Source organism: Pelodiscus sinensis, chromosome 2 (genome assembly GCF_052426305.1).
Source record: "Pelodiscus sinensis isolate ZL-2025 chromosome 2, ASM5242630v1, whole genome shotgun sequence".
NCBI lineage: Eukaryota > Metazoa > Chordata > Testudines > Trionychidae > Pelodiscus > Pelodiscus sinensis.
The window spans coordinates 264,051,561-264,070,526 of record NC_143053.1 but is presented as its reverse complement, the minus strand read 5'-3'; the positions used below and the strand labels follow the sequence as shown (position 1 = coordinate 264,070,526).

Genomic DNA, 18,966 nt, shown 5'->3' with positions numbered 1-18,966 from the left:
CTGGCTGCCGCACTAGGCTCTTGGGTAAAGGAGCATTGGGAGGGTCCCTGCTGCCGGTGCCATTGCCCGCACGACCAGCCTCTCTCTCCTCGGCAGACTTCCCTGCCCCCCCCCCAGCGCCGGGACGTTATGGGATTTCCGTATGGACACGCAGGTCGTTGCTGTGCCCACGGGCGTGTTTGCCCCAAGGTCGGCGCTACGTGGCCCCGTGAGGTGTCCAGGGAATGCGGGTGCCGGGCTGAGGCCGGTTGTGCTGCTCACACGTAAGTGACGTTATGGGCATTGGCTCGGGGCTGGTCTCTCACATGCTTGCTTCCCAGAGAGATCAGTGGGCGTCGACCACCTGTGGGGAGGGGCGGCCACTGCAGGGAGCAGCAGCCCTTGACTGACAATGCACCTCAAGTGGTGCCGATCCACCGCTGGGACTCCCCCGTTGGCCCCTGCAGCCAGGCAGCTCCCTCAGGGCCACTCGCTGAACGGGACACGGGCGGGTGGCTGGGCAGGCGACAGACTCCACCTGGGGCTTGCTGCCCCACAGCGAGAGCAACGGGATTCCCTGCATACGGGCCAGGGGAGCAAAAGGACGAAGGGGAGCCCCCTTTGTCTCTAGCTCATCATGTCAGGGGCAGCTTGGCCAGGGCCAGGGGCTGGGGGATTCGCAGGCCCAGCCTGGCACAGGACGTGCCCAGGGACATGTAACCTAGCAGTGAGTAGCATCTATGCTCTGGGCCAGCCCAGGAACGTGGGGACATGCGTGTGCAAGGCGCTGCCCGTACCAGTGCTATGCTCGCCCTTCTTAATAAACCTGGGGATGGCAGATGATAAAGGACGGGCCCAAGTGAGCTCTTCGGGTGAGATCCGAGGTAGGAATCGCCCTGGGACTGTGGCTGGTTCCTTGGGACGGGGAGAACTACTTGGGGTTGGTGAGATGGGTTAGAACCTCTCCCCTGTGTGAGGGGAGCTGGGGGGGGCACAGGGAGCACTGGGGTGTCTGAGGGGAGGTGGGGGATGGGTTATAACCTCTCCCCTGTGTGAGGGGGACTGGGGGGCACAGGGAGCGCTGGGGTGTCTGAGGGGAGGTGGGGGATGGGTTATAACCTCTCCCCTGTGTAAGGGAGGGCTGGGGGGCACAGGGAGCACTGGGGTGTCTGAGGGGAGGTGGGGATGGGTTATAACCTCTCCCCTGTGTGAGGGGGGCTGGGGGGCACAGGGAGCACTGGGGTGTCTGAGGGGAGGTGGGGGATGGGTTATGACCTCTCCCCTGTGTAAGGGGAGCTGGGGGGCACAGGGAGCACTGGGGTGTCTGAGGGGAGGTGGGGGATGGGTTATAACCTCTCCCCTGTGTAAGGGGGGCTGGGGGGCACAGGGAGCACTGGGGTGTGTGAGGGGAGGTGGGGGATGGGTTAAAACCTCTCCCCTGTGTAAGGGGGGCTGGGGGGCATAGGGAGCATTGGGGTGTCTGAGGGGAGGTGGGGGAGGGGTTATAACCTCTCCCCTGTGTAAGGGGGGGCTGGGGGGCACAGGGAGCACTGGGGTGTGTGAGGGGAGGTGGGGGATGGGTTATAACCTCTCCCCTGTGTAAGGGGGGCTGGGGGTGCAGGGAGCACTGGGGTGTGTGAGGGGAGGTGGGGGATGGGTTATAACCTCTCCCCTGTGTGAGGGGGGCTGGGGGGCACAGGGAGCACTGGGGTGTCTGAGGGGAGGTGGGGGATGGGTTATAACCTCTCCCCTGTGTGGGGGGGGGGCTGGGGGGCACAGGGAGCACTGGGGTGTCTGAGGGGAGGTGGGGGATGGGTTATAACCTCTCCCCTGTGTGAGGGGGGCTGGGGGTGCAGGGAGCACTGGGGTGTCTGAGGGGAGGTGGGGGATGGGTTATAACCTCTCCCCTGTGTAAGGGGGGCTGGGGGGCACAGGGAGCACTGGGGTGTCTGAGGGGAGGTGGGGGATGGGTTATAACCTCTCCCCTGTGTAAGGGGGTCTGGGGGGCACAGGGAGCACTGGGGTGTCTGAGGGGAGGTGGGGGATGGGTTATAACCTCTCCCCTGTGTAAGGGGGGCTGGGGGTGCAGGGAGCACTGGGGTGTGTGAGGGGAGGTGGGGGATGGGTTATAACCTCTCCCCTGTGTAAGGGGGGCTGGGGGGCACAGGGAGCACTGGGGTGTCTGAGGGGAGGTGGGGGATGGGTTATAACCTCTCCCCTGTGTGAGGGGGGCTGGGGGGCACAGGGAGCACTGGGGTGTCTGAGGGGAGGTGGGGGATGGGTTATAACCTCTCCCCTGTGTGAGGGGGGCTGGGGGGCACAGGGAGCACTGGGGTGTGTGAGGGGAGGTGGGGGGATGGGTTATAACCTCTCCCCTGTGTGAGGGGGGCTGGGGGGCACAGGGAACACTGGGGTGTGTGAGGGGAGGTGGGGGATGGGTTATAACCTCTCCCCGTGTGAGGGGGGCTGGGGGTGCAGGGAGCACTGGGGTGTGTGAGGGGATTTGCTGGGGGCTCCGTGCTGGCCAGGGGCAGCTGAGGGGTCGGTGGGGCTGGTTCGGTGCCGCATGGGGGGGACCCAAGGCCTGGCCTGTCTGTCGGTCGCCCTGGCTCTGAGGAATTCACTCAGATTTGGCCCTTGTGCGGTGCCCCCAGAACTTGCCCCTCCCCCAACAGGGGTCCCCCCACAGGCTCCCTCCTCGGGCCCCTGCCTCCCCGTTGCACCCCCCGCCGGCCCTGCCGCTCACCGGGCATGTGCACCATGCGGCAGTTGCAGTTCTCGGCCAGGTAGCGGGTCTCGCAGTCCAGCCGGCAGGCGGTGATGCTGTAGCTGGTGAAGAAGTCGGACTCGATGGGGGTGGATTTGCAGTCCCCCCAGGGGGGCGGGAGGTAGACCAGCTACAATACACACCAGGTTAAGGAAAAGCTGTGGAAGGGGCAGGCTGCCCCCCCTTGTCCCTGTGGGCTGCACCCCCTTCCCTCACCTCCACGGGCGGCCAGCCATGGATCCCCCTGGGTTTAGCACTGCCGCCCCCAGCGCCCCCTGGCCCGTGGGCACGGAGCACACTCAGCATGGGGCAGGCCCCAGCGCCCCCTGGCCCGTGGGCACGGAGCACACTCCGCATGGGGCAGCCCCCAGCACCCCCTGGCCCGTGGGCACGGAGCACACTCAGCATGGGGCAGCCCCCAGCGCCCCCTGGCCCGTGGGCACGGAGCGCACTCAGCACGGGGCAGCCCCCAGCGCCCCCTGGCCCGTGGGCACGGAGCGCACTCAGCATGGGGCAGTCCCCAGCGCCCCCTGGCCCGTGGGCACGGAGCACACTCAGCATGGGGCAGCCCCCAGCGTCCCCTGGCCCGTGGGCACGGAGCACACTCAGCATGGGGCAGCGCCCCCTGGCCCATGGGCACGGAGCGCACTCAGCATGGGGCAGCACCTAGCGCCCCCTGGCCCATGGGCACGGAGCACACTCAGCATGGGGCAGTCCCCAGCGCCCCCTGGCCCATGGGCACGGAGCGCACTCAGCATGGGGCAGTCCCCAGCGCCCCCTGGCCCGTGGGCACGGAGCACACTCAGCATGGGGCAGCCCCCAGTGCCCCCTGGCCCATGGGCACGGAGCACACTCAGCATGGGGCAGCCCCCAGCGCCCCCTGGCCCGTGGGCACGGAGCACACTCCGCATGGGGCAGCCCCCAGCGCCCCCTGGCCCGTGGGCATGGAGCGCACTCCGCATGGGGCAGCCCCCAGCGCCCCCTGGCCCGTGGGCACGGAGCACACTCCGCATGGGGCAGCGCCCAGCGCCCCCTGGCCCGTGGGCACGGAGCGCACTCCGCATGGGGCAGCCCCCAGCGCCCCCTGGCCCGTGGGCACGGAGCGCACTCAGCACGGGGCAGCCCCCAGCGCCCCCTGGCCCGTGGGCACGGAGCACACTCCGCATGGGGCAGCCCCCAGTGCCCCCTGGCCCGTGGGCACGGAGCGCACTCAGCATGGGGCAGTCCCCAGCGCCCCCTGGCCCGTGGGCACGGAGCACACTCAGCATGGGGCAGCCCCCAGCGCCCCCTGGCCCGTGGGCACGGAGCACACTCCGCATGGGGCAGTCCCCAGCGCCCCCTGGCCCGTGGGCACGGAGCACACTCCGCATGGGGCAGCCCCCAGCGCCCCCTGGCCCGTGGGCACGGAGCACACTCAGCATGGGGCAGTCCCCAGCGCCCCCTGGCCCGTGGGCACGGAGCGCACTCAGCATGGGGCAGTCCCCAGCGCCCCCTGGCCCATGGGCACGGAGCGCACTCAGCATGGGGCAGTCCCCAGCGCCCCCTGGCCCGTGGGCACGGAGCACACTCAGCATGGGGCAGCCCCCAGCGCCCCCTGGCCCGTGGGCACGGAGCGCACTCAGCATGGGGCAGTCCCCAGCGCCCCCTGGCCCGCGGGCACGGAGCGCACTCAGCATGGGGCAGTCCCCAGCGCCCCCTGGCCCGCGGGCACGGAGCGCACTCAGCATGGGGCAGTCCCCAGCGCCCCCTGGCCCGCGGGCACGGAGCGCACTCAGCATGGGGCAGTCCCCAGCGCCCCCTGGCCCGCGGGCACGGAGCGCACTCAGCATGGGGCAGCGCCCAGCGCCCCCTGGCCTGTGGGCACGGAGCGCACTCAGCATGGGGCAGCGCCCAGCGCCCCCTGGCCCGTGGGCACGGAGCGCACTCAGCATGGGGCAGTTCCCAGCGCCCCCTGGCCCGTGGGCACGGAGCGCACTCAGCATGGGGCAGCCCCCAGAGCCCCCTGGCCCGTGGGCACGGAGCGCACTCAGCATGGGGCAGTCCCCAGCGCCCCCTGGCCCATGGGCACGGAGCACACTCAGCATGGGGCAGTCCCCAGCGCCCCCTGGCCTGTGGGCACGGAGCACACTCAGCATGGGGCAGCCCCCAGCGCCCCCTGGCCCGTGGGCACGGAGCGCACTCAGCATGGGGCAGTCCCCAGCGCCCCCTGGCCCGTGGGCACGGAGCACACTCAGCATGGGGCAGCCCCCAGCGCCCCCTGGCCCGTGGGCACGGAGCACACTCAGCATGGGGCAGTCCCCAGTGCCCCCTGGCCCATGGGCACGGAGCGCACTCAGCATGGGGCAGTCCCCAGCAACCCCTGGCCCATGGGCACGGAGCGCACTCAGCATGGGGCAGTCCCCAGCGCCCCCTGGCCCGTGGGCACGGAGCACACTCAGCATGGGGCAGTCCCCAGCAACCCCTGGCCCATGGGCACGGAGCACACTCAGCATGGGGCTGTCCCCAGCGCCCCCTGGCCCATGGGCACGGAGCACACTCAGCATGGGGCAGCCCCCAGCAACCCCTGGCCCATGGGCACGGAGCACACTCAGCATGGGGCAGCCCCCAGCACCCCCTGGCCCATGGGCACGGAGCGCACTCAGCATGGGGCAGTCCCCAGCGCCCCCTGGCCCATGGGCACGGAGCACACTCAGCATGGGGCAGCCCCCAGCAACCCCTGGCCCATGGGCACGGAGCACACTCAGCATGGGGCAGCCCCCAGCAACCCCTGGCCCGTGGGCACGGAGCGCACTCAGCATGGGGCAGCCCCCAGCGCCCCCTGGCCTGTGGGCACGGAGCGCACTCAGCATGGGGCAGTCCCCAGCGCCCCCTGGCCCGTGGGCACGGAGCACACTCAGCATGGGGCAGCCCCCAGCGCCCCCTGGCCCGTGGGCACGGAGCGCACTCAGCATGGGGCAGTCCCCAGCGCCCCCTGGCCCGTGGGCATGGAGCGCACTCAGCATGGGGCAGCGCCCAGCGCCCCCTGGCCCGTGGGCACGGAGCGCACTCAGCATGGGGCAGTCCCCAGCGCCCCCTGGCCCGTGGGCACGGAGCGCACTCAGCATGGGGCAGTCCCCAGCGCCCCCTGGCCCGTGGGCACGGAACGCACTCAGCATGGGGCAGTCCCCAGCGCCCCCTGGCCCGTGGGCACGGAGCGCACTCAGCATGGGGCAGTCCCCAGCGCCCCCTGGCCCGTGGGCACGGAGCACACTCAGCATGGGGCAGTCCCCAGCGCCCCCTGGCCCGTGGGCATGGAGCACACTCCACATGGGGCAGTCCCCAGCGCCCCCTGGCCCGTGGGCACAGAGCACACTCAGCATGGGGCAGTCCCCAGCGCCCCCTGGCCCGTGGGCACGGAGCGCACTCAGCATGGGGCAGTCCCCAGCGCCCCCTGGCCCGTGGGCACGGAGCGCACTCCGCATGGGGCAGCCCCCAGCGCCCCCTGGCCCGTGGGCACGGAGCACACTCCGCATGGGGCAGTCCCCAGCGCCCCCTGGCCCGTGGGCACGGAGCGCACTCAGCATGGGGCAGTCCCCAGCGCCCCCTGGCCCGTGGGCACAGAGCACACTCAGCATGGGGCAGTCCCCAGCGCCCCCTGGCCCGTGGGCACGGAGCGCACTCAGCATGGGGCAGCCCCCAGCGCCCTCTGGCCCGTGGGCACGGAGCGCACTCAGCATGGGGCAGCGCCCAGCGCCCCCTGGCCTGTGGGCACGGAGCGCACTCAGCATGGGGCAGCCCCCAGCGCCCCCTGGCCCGTGGGCACGGAGCACACTCCGCATGGGGCAGTCCCCAGCGCCCCCTGGCCCATGGGCACGGAGCGCACTCAGCATGGGGCAGCCCCCAGCGCCCCCTGGCCCGTGGGCACGGAGCACACTCCGCATGGGGTAGTCCCCAGCGCCCCCTGGCCCGTGGGCACGGAGCGCACTCAGCATGGGGCAGCGCCCCCTGGCCCGTGGGCACGGAGCACACTCCGCATGGGCCAGTCCCCAGCGCCCCCTGGCCCGTGGGCACGGAGCGCACTCAGCATGGGGCAGTCCCCAGCGCCCCCTGGCCCGTGGGCACGGAGCGCACTCTGCATGGGGCAGTCCCCAGCGCCCCCTAGCCCGTGGGCACGGAGCGCACTCAGCATGGGGCAGTCCCCAGCGCCCCCTAGCCCGTGGGCACGGAGCGCACTCAGCATGGGGCAGTCCCCAGCGACCCCTGGCCCGTGGGCACGGAGCACACTCCGCATGGGGCAGTCCCCAGCGCCCCCTGGCGCGTGGACACGGAGCACACTCAGCACGTGGCAGCCGGTACCGCCCCCTGGCCCGTGGGCATGGAGCACACTCAGCACGTGGCAGCCGGTACCACCCTCTGGCCCATGGGCACGGAGTGAACTCAGCACGTGGCAGCCGGTACCGCCCCCTGGCCCGTGGGCACAGAGCGAACTCAGCACGTGGCAGCCGGTACCGCCCCCTGGCACGTGGGCACGGAGCGAACTCAGCACGTGGCAGCCGGTACCGCCCCCTGGCACGTGGGCACGGAGCGCACTCAGCTCGTGGCAGCCCCCAGCGCCCCCTGGCACGTGGGCACGGAGCGCACTCAGCTCGTGGCAGCCCCCAGCGCCCCCTGGCCCGTGGGCACGGAGCGCAGCCAGCATAGGGCAGTGTGTGCCCATCTTGGCTCTCCCCCGGGGTGCACTCTATGGGGTGAGCAGGACATTTTGGGCAACCCCAAAAAGCGCCGGAAGGGGGTGGCAAACAGGCCACTAGGGGCTGGTGCGGGCAGACGGTGCCGCACCCCCATCTCTCCGGGCGGCTGAGGGGGCGGGGGAGCAGGCTGCTTGGTGCTTGCAGAGACGCCCTGGCTCGCGAGTCCTCGTCCACATGGACCCCACCCGGCTGCTGTGGTCTCCAAGGAGCTGCGCTGCACCCACACGCCCCACGGTTCCACCCTTCCCACCCTCCCGCCCATGCCCCGCTTGGAGGGGGGTGCAGGTCAGCTGGGTGGGCCCCAGGAACGGCTGTGCCTGTCGCCCTCCAGACTCCAGCAAGTGTCTGTCTCACCCAGCCCCCCTCCCCGTGCGTGGGGTGGTAAACTGCACCCCACTGCCCCACCCCCAACTGCGGCATGCCCTGTTCAACTCCACCTCGGCTGGGACGGGCTCCACAAGGACAGTGCGGAGTCCTGCCCGGGGGCCGGAAGAATCCCAAGTATTGGTCCAGGCGGGGGACCGAGCAGCTGAGATCAGACCGGCTACACGCGGCATGGGCTAGATAGTTCGAACTACGTAGTTGTTCCGAACTATCTGTACGCCTCGTGGAACAACTACGTAGTTCGAACTATCTAGCCCGTGCCGTGTGTAGCCGCGCGGCTCGGGGTTCGAACAAGCCGGCTTTTAAAAATGGCGGAGCCGGCTTTATGCTAATGAAGCCCGGGAAATTCAAATCCCGGGCTTCATTAGCACGTTCGGGATGCATACATTAGTGTAGACATACCCTCAGTGCGGGCAGGTGGCAGAAGGAGGAGCAATGGGCTCAAGTCGCAGTGGGGGGGTCCAGGTTGGGTCTTTCCCTAGGCGGGTGGGGAGGCGCTGGGCTGGGTTCCCTGGGGAGGGGGGAGTCTCCATCCCTAGAGGGTTTAAGACCAAACCCCTGCCTGTCCGGGGGTTGAGCGCTGGGGAGATGCTGGGGGGGTTGGGGACGCTCCGTCCCTGGCGATATTGAGGGGCAGTTGGACACACACCGGCCAGGGATGCTCAGACGGTGCTGGGCCCTGCCGTGGGGGCAGGGACGGGGGCTGATGACCTCTCGAGGCCCTTCCAGCTCTGCGATTGGGGGATTCATGCAGAGCAGGTCATGTGAGGTGTCAGTGGAAAGTTCACACGTCACTGTCACGGGTCCCCTGTCCGCCCGCCTGCCTGGTGTTTGGGTGGTCGTTACGGGTGCTGCGATGGCTCTGAGGCTCCCCTGCACTTACCCCGGGGGGCGCCCACGAGGCAGAAGGCTACTTGGCCCAGGCCCTGTGCAGGGCCCAGGGGACGGTTTGGGGTTCACTCTCCGGAGGGGGGGCATGGCTGATCACAGGGTCTGCATGGAACCGCAACTGGCTGGCCCCTCCCTGGGCACGCCAGGAAAACTGCAGGCTGGAGCCTGGGCGCAGGCTTGGCTGGCTGCTTACAGCAGCGCAGTTCACAGGGTGCCCGGCTGGGGGGGCTCGGTGCAGCTCAGTGGCACCCAGCCCCAGGGAGCACCGGGGGCCCCTTGTGGAGCTTGCTGGGGTGGGCGGGATCTGCTGGGGCCAGGGGGGGATCTGCTGGGGCCAGGAGGGATTTGCTGGGGCAGGGCGGAATTTTTGGCCAGGGCAGGGCGGGATTTGCTGGGGCAGGAAGGGATTTGCTGAGGCAAGGGGGGATTTGCTAGGGCGGGGGGATTTTTGGCCGGGGTAGGGGGGGATTTGCTGGGGCAGGGAGGGATTTGCTGAGGCAAGGGGGGATTTGCTAGGGCGGGGGGATTTTTGGCCGGGGCAGGGGGGATTTGCTAGGGCAGGGGGGATTTTTGGCCGGGGCAGGGCGGGATTTTTGGCCAGGGCAGGGCGGGATTTGCTGGGGCAGGGGGGATTTGCTAGGGCAGGGGGGATTTTTGGCCGGGGCAGGGCGGGATTTTTGGCCAGGGCAGGGCGGGATTTGCTGGGGCAGGGGGGATTTGCTAGGGCGGGGGGATTTTTGGCCAGGGCAGGGGGGGATTTGCTGGGGCAGGGGGGGATTTGCTGGGGCAGGGGGGATTTGCTGAGGCAAGGGGGGATTTGCTGGGGCGGGGGGATTTTTGGCGGGGCAGGGGGGATTTGCTGGGTTTCTCAAGGGGTTGCCTGTAGCAAGGGGCACTCGGTGCCCCTGGATGTCCCTGGTGTGATGGGAGGAGGGGTTTGTGATTGGGACCTGGCATGAGAGTGGGGTCCACATGCCCGGGCCCCCACCCTGCCCAGGGACCCCGAAAAGTCAGCCCCCTTTCGGTCCTCACCAGGGTTCCCCCCGGCCTCCTGCCCATGAGCACAGGGTGAGTGGCGGGGCCCTGGGGACGGGCGGGCGGATACCCTCTGCTGCTGGCAGGACACGAAGGTCTGGAAGCCAGGCGCCACCCCGAAGCCCAGCTGGTCGATGAAGGGCGGCTCCTCCTGGCTGTGGATCTGCACTTTGACCCCAGCTTCGTAGGACGTCTCGTCTGCAACCACAGCAGAGCATGGGGGTCACTACGGCCCCACCCCAGACCATGGGGGTCACTGGGGCCCCACCCCAGACCATGAGGGTCACTGGGGCCCCACCCCAAACCAGGAGGGTCACTGGGGCCCCACCCCAGATCATGAGGGTCACTGGGGTCCCACCCCAGACCATGAGGGTCACTGGGGCTCCACCCCAGACCATGGGGGTCCCTGGGGCCCCACCCCAGATCTTGGGGGTCACTGGGGCCCCACCCCAGACCATGGGGATCACTGGGGTCCCACCCCAGACCATGAGGGTCACAGGGGCCCAACCCCAAGCCATGAGGGTCACTGGGGCCCCCACCCCAGGCCATGCGGAACACGGGGTGGGAGGGCTCCCATTTTGTGGGCAGCTGGCCAAGCTGACACTTGCCCAGGTTTGTGCCCGAGGCAGAGGCAGGGTCAGGCCGGTCTGTCCCAGGGCTGCTGTCCAGGAGCGGGTCAGCCTGGGCCTGTCCATGTGGAGGGTGCTTCTGTCTGGGGGAGTCGGTGGGGGCCCGTGGCGGGGACATTGATTTCAGGGGTGGAAGCAGGATTGGGCAGGGATGTCACTGTCCCAGGCATGGAGTCGGGCAGGCCTGTGTCCGGGCCGGGTGTTGCCGTCTCAGGGAAGGGGTCGGGCCGGGCCGGGTGTTGCTGTCCCAGGGCCGGGGTCGGGCCGGGCCGGGTGTTGCCGTCCCAGGGACGGGGTCAGGCCGGGCCGGGTGTTGCCGTCCCAGGGACGGGGTCGGGCCGGGCCGGGTGTTGCCGTCCCAGGGACGGGGTCGGACGGGGCCGGGTGTTGCCGTCCCAGGGACGGGGTCAGGCCGGGCCGGGTGTTGCCGTCCCAGGGACGGGGTCGGGCCGGGCCGGGTGTTGCCGTCTCAGGGACGGGTTCGGGCCGGGCCGGGTGTTGCTGTCCGAGGGACGGGGTCAGACGGGGCCGGGTGTTGCCGTCCCAGGGACGGGGTCGGGCTGGGATGGGTGTTGCAGTCCCAGGGCCGGGGTCGGGCCGGGCCGGGTGTTGCTGTCCCAGGGACGGGGTCGGGCCGGGCCGGGTGTTGCTGTGCCAGGGCCGGGGTCGGGCCGGGCCGGGTGTTCCTGTCCCAGGGACGGGTTCGGGACGGGACGGGTGTTGCTGTCCCAGGGACGGGGTCGGGCCGGGCCGGGTGTTGCTGTCCCAGGGCCGGGGTCGGGCCGGGCCGGGTGTTCCTGTCCCAGGGACGGGTTCGGGCCGGGCCGGGTGTTGCTGTCCCAGGGACGGGTTCGGGCCGGGCCGGGTGTTCCTGTCCCAGGGCCGGGTTCGGGACGGGCCGGGTGTTGCCGTCCCAGGGACGGGTTCGGGACGGGCCGGGTGTTGCTGTCCCAGGGCCGGGGTCGGGCCGGGCCGGGCCGGGTGTTGCTGTCCCAGGGACGGGGTCGGGCCGGGCCGGGTGTTGCTGTCCCAGGGACGGGGTCAGGCCGGGCCGGGTGTTGCTGTCCCAGGGACAGGGTAGGGCTGGGATGGGTGTTGCCGTCCCAGGGCCGGGGTCGGGCCAGGCCGGGTGTTGCCGTCCCAGGGCCGGGGTCGGGCCGGGCCGGGTGTTGCTGTCCCAGGGCCGGGGTCGGGCCGGGCCGGGTGTTGCTGTCCCAGGGCCGGGGTCGGGCCGGGCCGGGTGTTGCTGTCCCAGGGCCGGGGTCGGGCCGGGCCGGGTGTTGCTGTCCCAGGGCCGGGGTTGGGCCGGGCCGGGTGTTGCTGTCCCAGGGCCGGGGTCGGGCCGGGCCGGGTGTTGCTGTCCCAGGGCCGGGGTTGGGCCGGGCCGGGTGTTGCTGTCCCAGGGACGGGGTCGGGCCGGGCCGGGTGTTGCCGTCCCAGGGACGGGGTCAGATGGGGCCGGGTGTTGCCGTCCCAGGGCCGGGGTCGGGCCGGGCCGGGTGTTGCGGTCCCAGGGACGGGGTCGGGCCGGGCCGGGTGTTGCCATCCCAGGGACGGGGTCGGACGGGGCCGGGTGTTGCCGTCCCAGGGACGGGGTCGGGCCGGGCCGGGTGTTTCCGTCCCAGGGAAGGGGTCGGGCCGGGCCGGGTGTTGCCGTCCCAGGGACGGGGTCGGGCCGGGCCGGGTGTTGCTGTCCCAGGGACGGGGTCAGGCCGGGCCGGGTGTTGCTGTCCCAGGGACAGGGTAGGGCTGGGATGGGTGTTGCCGTCCCAGGGCCGGGGTCGGGCCAGGCCGGGTGTTGCCGTCCCAGGGCCGGGGTCGGGCCGGGCCGGGTGTTGCTGTCCCAGGGCCGGGGTCGGGCCGGGCCGGGTGTTGCTGTCCCAGGGCCGGGGTCGGGCCGGGCCGGGTGTTGCTGTCCCAGGGACGGGGTTGGGCCGGGCCGGGTGTTGCTGTCCCAGGGCCGGGGTCGGGCCGGGCCGGGTGTTGCTGTCCCAGGGCCGGGGTCGGGCCGGGCCGGGTGTTGCCGTCTCAGGGCCGGGGTCGGGCCGGGTGTTGCTGTCCCAGGGCCGGGGTCGGGCCGGGCCGGGTGTTGCCGTCCGAGGGCCGGAGTCGGGCCGGGCCGGGTTTTGCTGTCCCAGGGCCGGGGTCGGGCCGGGACGGGTGTTGCCGTCCCAGGGACGGGGTCGGGCGGGGACGGGTGTTGCCGTCCCAGGGAAGGGGTCGGGCCGGGCCGGGTGTTGCCGTCCCAGGGACGGGGTCGGGCTGGGCTGGGTGTTGCCGTCTCAGGGCCGGGGTCGGGCCGGGTGTTGCTGTCCTAGGGATGGGGTCGGGCCGGGCCGGGTGTTGCCGTCTCAGGGCCGGGGTCGGGCCGGGTGTTGCTGTCCTAGGGACCGGGTCGGGCTGGGCCGGGTTGGGTGTTGCTGTCCCAGGGCCGGGTTCGGGCCGGGCCGGGTGTTGCCGTCCCAGGGCCGGGTTCGGGCCGGGCCGGGTGTTGCTGTCCCAGGGCCGGGGTTGGGCCGGGCCGGGCCGGGTGTTGCTGTCCCAGGGACGGGTTCGGGCCGGGCCGGGTGTTGCTGTCCCAGGGACAGGGTAGGGCTGGGATGGGTGTTGCCGTCCCAGGGCCGGGGTCCGGCCGGGCCGGGTGTTGCTGTCCCAGGGCCGGGGTCGGGCCGGGCCGGGTGTTTCCGTCCCAGGGAAGGGGTCGGGCCGGGCCGGGTGTTGCCGTCCCAGGGACGGGGTCGGGCCGGGCCGGATGTTGCCGTCTCAGGGCCGGGGTCGGGCCGGGCCGGGTGTTGCTGTCCTAGGGACCGGGTCGGGCCGGGCCGGGTCGGGTGTTGCTGTCCCAGGGACGGGGTCGGGCCGGGCCGGGTGTTGCCGTCCCAGGGCCGGGGTCGGGCCGGGCCGGGTGTTGCTCTCCCAGGGCCGGGGTCGGGCCGGGCCGGGTGTTGCCGTCCGAGGGCCGGAGTCGGGTCGGGCCGGGCCGGGTGTTGCTGTCCCAGGGCCGGGGTCGGGCCGGGACGGGTGTTGCCGTCCCAGGGACGGGGTCGGGCCGGGCCGGGTGTTGCCGTCCCAGGGAAGGGGTTGGGCCGGGCCGGGTGTTGCCGTCCCAGGGACGGGGTCGGGCCGGGCCGGGTGTTGCCGCCTCAGGGCCGGGGTCGGGCCGGGTGTTGCTGTCCTAGGGACCGGGTCGTGCTGGGCCGGGTTGGGTGTTTCTGTCCCAGGGCCGGGGTCGGGCCAGGCCGGGCCGGGTGTTTCTGTCCCAGGGACGGGGTCGGGCCGGGCCGGGTGTTGCTGTCGCAGGGACGGGGTCGGGTCAGGCCGGGCCGGGTGTTGCTGTCCCAGGGCCGGGGTCGGGCCGAGCCGGGTGTTGCCGTCCCAGGGACGGGTTCGGGCCGGGCCGGGTGTTCCTGTCCCAGGGACGGGTTCGGGCAGGGCCGGGTGTTGCTGTCCGAGGGACGGGGTCAGACGGGGCCGGGTGTTGCTGTCCCAGGGACGGGGTCAGGCCGGGCCGGTTGTTGCTGTCCCAGGGACGGGGTCAGGCCGGGCCGGGTGTTGCCGTCCCAGGGCCGGGGTCGGGCCGGGCCGGGTGTTGCTGTCCCAGGGCCGGGGTCGGGCCGGGCCGGGTGTTGCTGTCCCAGGGCCGGGGTCGGGCCGGGCCGGGTGTTGCTGTCCCAGGGCCGGGGTCGGGCCGGGCCGGGTGTTGCTGTCCCAGGGCCGGGGTTGGGCCGGGCCGGGTGTTGCTGTCCCAGGGCCGGGGTCGGGCCGGGCCGGGTGTTGCTGTCCCAGGGCCGGGGTTGGGCCGGGCCGGGTGTTGCTGTCCCAGGGTATGTCTACACTACCCCGCTAGTTCGAACTAGCGGGGTAATGTATGCATACCGCACTTGCTAATGAAGCCAGGGATTTGAATTTCCCGGGCCCCATTAGCATAAGCGGGGAGCCGCCATTTTTAAATCCCCGCTGCTTCGAACCCCGTGTAGCGCGGCTACACGGGGCTCGAACTAGGTAGTTCGGACTAGGGTGCCTATTCCGAACTACCGGTACTCCTCGTTTCACGAGGAGTAACGGTAGTTCGGAATAGGACCCTAGTCCGAACTACCTAGTTCGAGCCCCGTGTAGCCGCGCTACACGGGGTTCGAAGCAGCGGGGATTTAAAAATGGCGGCTCCCCGCTTATGCTAATGAAGCCCGGGAAATTCAAATCCCGGGCTTCATTAGCAAGTGCGGTATGCATACATTACCCTCCTAGTTCGAACTAGGAGGGTAGTGTAGACATACCCCCAGGGACGGGGTCGGGCCGGGCCGGGTGTTGCCGTCCCAGGGACGGGGTCAGATGGGGCCGGGTGTTGCCGTCCCAGGGCCGGGGTCGGGCCGGGCCGGGTGTTGCCGTCCCAGGGACGGGGTCGGGCCGGGCCGGGTGTTGCCATCCCAGGGACGGGGTCGGACGGGGCCGGGTGTTGCCGTCCCAGGGACGGGGTCGGGCCGGGCCGGGTGTTTCCGTCCCAGGGAAGGGGTCGGGCCGGGCCGGGTGTTGCCGTCCCAGGGACGGGGTCGGGCCGGGCCGGGTGTTGCCGTCCCAGGGACGGGTTCGGGCCGGTCCGGGTGTTGCTGTCCCAGGGCCGGGGTCGGGCCGGGCCGGGTGTTGCTGTCCCAGGGACGGGGTCGGGCCGGGCCGGGTGTTGCTGTCCCAGGGACGGGGTCGGGCCGGGCCGGGTGTTGCTGTCCCAGGGACGGGGTTGGGCCGGGCCGGGTGTTGCTGTCCCAGGGCCGGGGTCGGGCCGGGCCGGGTGTTGCTGTCCCAGGGCCGGGGTCGGGCCGGGCCGGGTGTTGCCGTCTCAGGGCCGGGGTCGGGCCGGGTGTTGCTGTCCCAGGGCCGGGGTCGGGCCGGGCCGGGTGTTGCCGTCCGAGGGCCGGAGTCGGGCCGGGCCGGGTTTTGCTGTCCCAGGGCCGGGGTCGGGCCGGGACGGGTGTTGCCGTCCCAGGGACGGGGTCGGGCGGGGACGGGTGTTGCCGTCCCAGGGAAGGGGTCGGGCCGGGCCGGGTGTTGCCGTCCCAGGGACGGGGTCGGGCTGGGCTGGGTGTTGCCGTCTCAGGGCCGGGGTCGGGCCGGGTGTTGCTGTCCTAGGGATGGGGTCGGGCCGGGCCGGGTGTTGCTGTCCTAGGGACCGGGTCGGGCCGGGCCGGGTCGGGTGTTGCTGTCCCAGGGACGGGGTCGGGCCGGGCCGGGTGTTGCCGTCCCAGGGCCGGGGTCGGGCCGGGCCGGGTGTTGCTCTCCCAGGGCCGGGGTCGGGCCGGGCCGGGTGTTGCCGTCCGAGGGCCGGAGTCGGGTCGGGCCGGGCCGGGTGTTGCTGTCCCAGGGCCGGGGTCGGGCCGGGACGGGTGTTGCCGTCCCAGGGACGGGGTCGGGCCGGGCCGGGTGTTGCCGTCCCAGGGAAGGGGTTGGGCCGGGCCGGGTGTTGCCGTCCCAGGGACGGGGTCGGGCCGGGCCGGGTGTTGCCGCCTCAGGGCCGGGGTCGGGCCGGGTGTTGCTGTCCTAGGGACCGGGTCGTGCTGGGCCGGGTTGGGTGTTTCTGTCCCAGGGCCGGGGTCGGGCCAGGCCGGGCCGGGTGTTTCTGTCCCAGGGACGGGGTCGGGCCGGGCCGGGTGTTGCTGTCGCAGGGACGGGGTCGGGTCAGGCCGGGCCGGGTGTTGCTGTCCCAGGGCCGGGGTCGGGCCGAGCCGGGTGTTGCCGTCCCAGGGACGGGTTCGGGCCGGGCCGGGTGTTCCTGTCCCAGGGACGGGTTCGGGCCGGGCCGGGTGTTGCTGTCCCAGGGACGGGGTCAGGCCGGGCCGGTTGTTGCTGTCCCAGGGACGGGGTCAGGCCGGGCTGGGTGTTGCCGTCTCAGGGACGGGGTCGGGCCGGGCCGGGTGTTGCTGTCCGAGGGACGGGGTCAGACGGGGCCGGGTGTTGCCGTCCCAGGGACGGGGTCGGGCTGGGATGGGTGTTGCTGTCCCAGGGCCGGGGTCGGGCCGGGCCGGGCGTTGCTGTCCCAGGGACGGGGTCGGGCCGGGCCGGGTGTTGCTGTCCAAGGACGGGGTCGGGCCGGGCCGGGTGTTGCTGTCCCAGGGACGGGGTCGGGCCGGGCCGGGCCGGGCCGGGTGTTTCTGTCCCAGGGACGGGGTCGGGCCGGGCCGGGTGTTGCTGTCCCAGGGACGGGGTCGGGTCAGGCCGGGCCGGGTGTTGCTGTCCCAGGGCCGGGGTCGGGCCGAGCCGGGTGTTGCCGTCCCAGGGACGGGTTCGGGCCGGGCCGGGTGTTCCTGTCCCAGGGCCGGGTTCGGGCCGGGCCGGGTGTTGCCGTCCCAGGGACGGGTTCGGGCCGGGCCGGGTGTTGCTGTCCCAGGGCCGGGGTCGGGCCGGGCCGAGTGTTGCTGTCCCAGGGACGGGTTCGGGCCGGGCCGGGTGTTGCTGTCTCAGGGACGGGGTCAGGCCGGGCCGGTTGTTGCTGTCCCAGGGACGGGGTCAGGCCGGGCTGGGTGTTGCCGTCTCAGGGCCGGGGTCGGGCCAGGCCGGGTGTTGCCGTCCCAGGGCCTTGTTGGGCCGGGCTGGGTGTTGCTGTCCCAGGGCCGGGGTCGGGCCAGGCCGGGTGTTGCCGTCTCAGGGCCGGGGTCGGGCCAGGCCGGGTGTTGCCGTCCCAGGGCCTTTGTGGGCCGGGCTGGGTGTTGCTGTCCCAGGGCCGGGGTCGGGCCAGGCCGGGTGTTGCCGTCTCAGGGCCGGGGTCGGGCCAGGCCGGGTGTTGCTGTCCCAGGGCCGGGGTCGGGCCGGGCCGGGTGTTGCTGTCCCAGGGACGGGGTCGGGCCGGGCCGGGTGTTGCCGTCCCAGGGACGGGGTTGGGCCGGGCCGGGTGTTGCTGACCCAGGGCCGGGGTCGGGCCGGGCCGGGTGTTGCTGTCCCAGGGACGGGGTCGGGCTGGGCCGGGTGTTGCTGTCCCAGGGACAGGGTCGGGCAGGCCTGTCTGTGGGAGACCGCCCTGCGCCCAGCCTCACCGCTCTCCCCCCAGACGGGCAGGTACTCCTCCTGCTGGATGTTCAGCATGAGCTCCAGCCCGTTACCGGAGCCGCCCTTGGCCGTGGTGAGCAGCTCGGTGCCCGGCGTGCCTGCGTTGAAGGTGTAGCACTTCCCCAGGCGGGTGAAGATCTGCAGGGAGACAGGCCCGAGCAGGAGTCAGCCTCTGTCCGGCCAGGGCCATGCTGCTCCGGGGCCATGCGCAAGCTCCCTGTCGGCCTGGCTCTGCCCTGCTCTGGAGAGCACCCGGCCTGGCCCAGCCCTTAGGCGCAGGGGTGGCCAGGCAGGTCCCTGCTGTCCCTGCCCTGAGCACCAAGAGCCCTGGCCGGGGGCAGCAGGCTCCGGGCCGAGCGGCTTGGCTGCGCCCCCCCAACAGGCTGGACATGCCCAGAGAGCAGGGCAGGGCCGGGTGGGCAGGGAGCAGCCTCAGCCCCGTGGTGCCACCAATCAGCAGCCACTAGAAGGGTCTGTCTACACTACCACCCCAGTTCGAACTAGGGTGGCTAATGTCGGCATTCGGAGTTGCAAATGAAGCCCGGGATTTGAATTTCCCGGGCTTCATTTGCATCTTGCCGGGCGCCGCCATTTTTAAATCCCCCTTAGTGCGGACTCCGTGCCCGCAGCTACACACGGCTCCACATGGCTCCACACGGCTCCACACAGCTACACACGGCTACACACAGCTACACACGGCTACACACGGCTACACACGGCACGGAGTAGGTAGTTCGAATTAGGTTCTCTAATCCAAACTACCGGTGACCCTCGTTCCACGTTCCACGAGGAGTAACAGTAGTTCGGAATAGGAAGCCCAATCCCAACTACCTACTCCGCGCCGTGTGTAGCCGTGTGTAGCCGCAGGCACGGAGCCCGCACTAAGGGGGATTTAAAAATGGCGGCGCCCGGCAAGATGCAAATGAAGCCCGGGATATTTAAATCCTGGGCTTCATTTGCAACTTCGAATGGCTACATTAACCACCCTAGTTCGAACTAGAGTGGTAGTGTAGACAGACCCGAAGTGAGCACTCTGCGGACAGAGCCTGCAGCCACAGCCCTACCCTGGGTGGGAACCCGCCTGCACCCCAAGCCCACTGCCCCGGGCCGGAACCCACCTGCACCCCAAACCCACCGCCCCGGGCCGGAACCCACCTGCACCCCAAACCCACCGCCCCGGGCCAGAACCCACCTGCACCCCAAGCCCACTGCCCCGGGCCAGAACCCACCTGTACCCCAAACCTACCGCCCCGGGCCAGAACCCACCTGCACCCCAAACCCACCGCCCCGGGCCGGAACCCACCTGCACCCCAAGCCCACTGCCCCGGGCCAGAACCCACCTGCACCCCAAACCTACCGCCCCGGGCCGGAACCCGCCTGCACCCCAAACCTACCACCCCGGGCCGGAACCCGCCTGCACCCCAAACCTACCGCCCCAGGTCAGAACCCGCCTGCACCCCAAACCCACCACCCCAGGTCAGAACCCGCCTGCACCCCAAGCCCACTGCCCCGGGCCGGA

At 71.8% G+C, this 18,966-nt stretch overlaps 1 protein-coding gene across 3 annotated transcripts in view; it reads right to left on the bottom strand.

The window, feature by feature from the left end:
• ASIC3 (acid sensing ion channel subunit 3) overlaps positions 1–18,966 on the bottom strand; it is a 34,008-nt gene that overhangs the window by 6,847 nt on the left and 8,195 nt on the right. For all 3 annotated transcript variants that reach the window (XM_089776864.1, XM_089776863.1, XM_089776865.1), the window contains exons 2-4: positions 17,435–17,585; positions 9,857–9,984; positions 2,726–2,876 (exon numbers count right to left, since the gene is read on the bottom strand). In XM_089776864.1, coding sequence (XP_089632990.1) covers positions 2,726–2,876; positions 9,857–9,984; positions 17,435–17,585 — 430 coding nt within the window. The remainder of the gene's footprint in view (positions 1–2,725; positions 2,877–9,856; positions 9,985–17,434; positions 17,586–18,966) is intronic.